The 4,496-nt window shown below is 40.8% G+C and overlaps 1 protein-coding gene across 1 annotated transcript; it reads left to right on the top strand.

Moving 5' to 3' along the window:
• Window positions 1-406: 406 nt before the first annotated feature.
• Window positions 407-3,340, top strand: LOC127105910 (uncharacterized; the record flags this gene model as incomplete). The annotated part of the gene is made up of 1 exon (XM_051043123.1): window positions 407-3,340. A coding segment is annotated over exon 1 (2,934 nt), but the record flags the coding sequence as incomplete, so codon positions are not given.
• Between the last annotated feature and the right edge of the window lie 1,156 nt (window positions 3,341-4,496).

Below are 4,496 nucleotides of genomic sequence, written 5' to 3'. Positions count from 1 at the left end.
CCGCCAGCTTGAAAATGAAGAAGACACTATTCAGCCATACAAGGAGCCTTTGGAAACAGTCAACTTGGGTTCGGAAGAAAATGTGAAAGAAGTCAAAATTGGAGCATTGTTATCCCCACAGGTCAAGGAGCAATTGATCAGCCTGTTGAAAGAGTATGTAGATGTGTTTGCTTGGTCTTATCAAGATATGCCTGGTCTCGACACTGACATCGTAGAGCACAAGCTACCTTTGAAGCCAGAATGTCCACCGGTCAAACAGAAATTAAGAAGAACACATCCAGATATGGCCGTCAAAATTAAAGAAGAAGTTCTGAAGCAAATAGATGCTGGTTTTCTTGCCACTTCAGTGTATCCAGAGTGGATAGCAAATATTGTGCCAGTTCCTAAGAAGGACGGGAAGGTACGAATGTGTGTCGACTATCGTGACTTAAATAGAGCAAGCCCAAAGGATGATTTCCCCCTGCCTCACATTGACATGTTGGTAGACAATACAGCAAAGTTTGACATATTCTCCTTCATGGACGGATTCTCCGGGTATAACCAGATCAAAATGGCTCCCGAAGACATGGAAAAAACTACATTCATAACACCATGGGGAACATTCTGTTATCAAGTGATGCCGTTTGGGTTGAAGAACGCAGGTGCTACTTACCAGCGAGCCATGACAACGCTCTTTCACGACATGATGCACAAAGAGATTGAGGTTTATGTGGATGACATGATCGCGAAGTCTCGTTCAGAAGAAGGTCACTTAGTAGATCTATTGAAGCTGTTTCAACGATTGAGGAAGTTCCGTCTTCGCCTCAATCCGAACAAATGCACATTTGGCGTCAGGTCAGGTAAACTCTTGGGCTTCATTGTCAGCCAAAAAGGCATTGAAGTTGATCCAGATAAAGTAAAAGCTATCCAAGAGATGCCCGCACCAAAAACAGAAAGGCAAGTGAGAGGTTTTCTAGGACGATTGAATTACATATCCCGGTTTATTTCTCACATGACTGCCACTTGTGAACCTATCTTCAAATTGCTGAGAAAGAGTCAGAATTGTGTTTGGACAGAGGATTGTCAGAAAGCATTTGACAGTATCAAAGAGTACCTCATGGAGCCTCCTATCTTGTTACCACCTGTTGCTGGAAGACCGTTGGTTATGTATTTGACAGTGCTTGAGAATTCTATGGGTTGTATTCTGGGTCAACAAGACGAAACTGGAAAGAAAGAGCATGCCATTTACTACTTAAGCAAGAAATTTACTGACTGTGAATCACGATACTCCTTACTCGAGAAGACATGTTGTGCATTGGCTTGGGCTGCTAAGAGATTGAGGCAGTATATGTTAAGTCACACCACTTGGTTGATATCCAAAATGGATCCAATCAAGTACATTTTTGAGAAGCCTGCACTCACTGGTAAGATTGCAAGATGGCAGATGCTGTTATCAGAATACGACATTGAGTATCATACCCAGAAAGCTATCAAGAGCAGTGTGTTGGCTGAGTACCTTGCTCACCAACCCGTTGAAGATCACGATGATAATGAGGATGAGTTTCCTGATGAAGATGTCATGTTCCTAAAATCCAGAGATTGTAAAGAGCCACTTCCTGAAGAAGGGCCTGAACCAGATTCTCAATGGGGTTTAGTATTTGATGGAGCTTCCAACGTTTATGGACATGGAGTAGGTGCAGTCATTATCACTCCAGAAGGTTCTCATATTCCTTTCACGGCAAGAATTTGCTTTGAATGTACAAACAACATTGCTGAATATGAAGCCTGTATCATGGGTCTTGAAGAAGCCATTGACCTCCGCATCAAAAATCTTACTGTTTATGGTGACTCAGCGTTAGTTATCAATCAGATCAAAGGAGAATGGGAAACACGCCACCCTGGCTTGATCCCATACAAAGACTATGCAAGAAGATTGTTGACTTTCTTCACCAAGGTTGAATTGCATCACATTCCTCGGGATGAGAATCATATGGCGGATGCTCTAGCTACGTTGTCTTCAATGTATCAAGTGGGTTTTCCAAACGAAGTACCCAGAATTGTGATCAAGCGACTTGATAGACCAGCACATGTGTTTACAGCTGAGGCCAGTTTTGATGATAAACCATGGTACCACGATATCAAGCATTTCCTTCAGACTCAGGAGTATCCTCTTGGAGCAACAAAAAAAGATAAAAAGACTTTGAGAAGATTGTCAGGCAGTTTCTTCCTTAATCAGAATGTGCTCTATAAGAGGAATTATGACATGGTCTTACTCAGATGTGTTGACAAAAAGGAAGCAGAAATGTTGATGAAAGAAGTTCACGAAGGGTCCTTTGGTACTCATGCAAATGGCCACTCTATGTCAAGAAAGATGTTGAGAGCTGGTTACTACTGGTTGACCATGGAATCAGATTGCTACAAATTTGTAAAGAAGTGTCACAAATGTCAGATCTACGCTGATAAGGTTCATGTACCACCAACCTTTTTGAATGTGATTTCTGCTCCTTGGCCATTCTCAATGTGGGGCATTGACATGATCGGTATGATTGAACCCAAAGCTTCCAACGGACACCGTTTCATTCTCGTGGCAATTGATTACTTCACCAAATGGGTGGAAGCAGCTTCGTATGCAAAGGTGACAAAGCAAGTGGTGGTCAGATTCATCAAAAATAATCTCATTTGCCGATATGGCATTCCAAACAAGATCATCACTGACAATGGCTCCAATCTGAACAACAAAATGATGGATGAATTATGTGAAAGTTTCAAGATCGAGCATCACAACTCTTCTCCTTACCGTCCCAAGATGAATGGGGCAGTTGAAGCTGCAAATAAGAATATCAAGAAGATCATTCAAAAGATGGTTGTTACCTACAAAGATTGGCATGAAATGCTGCCTTTTGCACTACACGGATATAGAACATCAGTCCGTACTTCAACTGGGGCAACCCCATTTTCACTTGTATACGGTATGGAAGCTGTGTTACCGATAGAGGTTGAAATTCCATCAATGAGGATACTAATGGAAACTCAGTTGTCAGAGGCTGAATGGTGTCAAAGCAGATACGATCAGTTGAATTTGATTGAAGAAAAAAGAATGACTGCCTTGTGCCATGGACAGTTATATCAAAAGAGAATGAAGCAGGCATTTGATAGGAAGGTTAAGCCGAGAGAATTCAAAGAGGGTGACCTTGTACTCAAGAAGATGATACTATTTCACAATGATTCTAGGGGCAAGTGGACTCCTAACTATGAAGGACCCTATGTTGTCAAGAAAGCCTTCTCAGGCGGTGCTTTAATTCTTACAAACATGGATGGTGAAGAGCTTCCACGTCCCGTGAATACAGATGCAGTCAAGAAATACTTCGCCTAAAAAATGAAAAGAACAGCTCGCTAAGTTGAAAACCCGAAAGGGCGGCTTAGGCAAAAATGAGCGTCTCGGTGGACTGAAAACCTGAAAGGGCGGTCCAGGCAAAATTAGAGACATAAAAAACACAAAGAAAATATTATCCCGGTAGATTGAAAACCCGAAAGGGCAATCTAGGCAAAAGTTAGGGATTTCAGGCAAGTAACTGCATAACGGAGACAAGATCATTGAAGTATCAGAATATTTTCAACAGTTCTCCAACTTTCTTAAGGCTGCAATACAGGTTTCAAAAGTGGAAGAGAGAATGATGTCATTGTAGTTCAACGTACCCTTTTTCCACGAAATTACCATTTTCCAATTTGTAAAGATATATGGAATCATGTTGTTGGCTGATTACCATCCTATCAAATCAATTTGAGCCTTTCTATATTTCTTGGCACTCTTAATTTTCATTTCAATTTACGAAAGTTCTTTTACTTTGACAGATATGTTTTGAAACAAAGTTTTGAATTAAAAACAGTTTTTGAAAACTATAAAGATTATTTACTTTGATTTGTGGACATCAATAAAAGGATTGAGACATGCGGTCCCAGTAATTCTAAAATCATGTGATTCCAACTAGACATGTTCATGTTACTATCCTCATATGTATATGATGAAAAGATCTCCACAGGTGTCTTGGCAGTAATATTTCTCCAGCAGAGGTTGTGATTCTGGATATCCCCAGTTTTGCTTCCTAGTTTTCCTCAAGAGATCATGCAAGAAATATTTCAAGAAGATTGTTCCCTTCACTTGGGGCATGAAGACTCCCCGGTTAATTGATCATGAAGACTTTGATCCAGGTTTTAAGTTACAGATTTGGCCTATGGGATTACTACAGGTATTTCCCCAGTAATTTATTAAGGAGGGATCAGCAATGTCCCCAGCAGAGGATGAGAAGGAAGCCTTGATTTCCCCGAGCAGGAGTAATACAGAGGTCTCCATCCCTCAGCGAGTGAAGAAAGTTGATATTCAGAAACTATAGGGAATCTCCTGTTGTTCTCTGTCCATTCAATAGAAGGATATGTCTCCTCCTCAGTAATGTTTTGTAGTAAAAGAAGAGTGTGTTATGCATTTTAAGCAAATTCAAGAATTGCAGGATTTCTCCTAA

The sequence above is a fragment of the Lathyrus oleraceus genome, chromosome 7 (genome assembly GCF_024323335.1).
Source record: "Lathyrus oleraceus cultivar Zhongwan6 chromosome 7, CAAS_Psat_ZW6_1.0, whole genome shotgun sequence".
Classification (NCBI taxonomy): domain Eukaryota; kingdom Viridiplantae; phylum Streptophyta; class Magnoliopsida; order Fabales; family Fabaceae; genus Lathyrus; species Lathyrus oleraceus.
The sequence above is the reverse complement of the archived record's forward strand: the minus strand, read 5'-3'. Positions and strand labels throughout refer to the sequence as shown.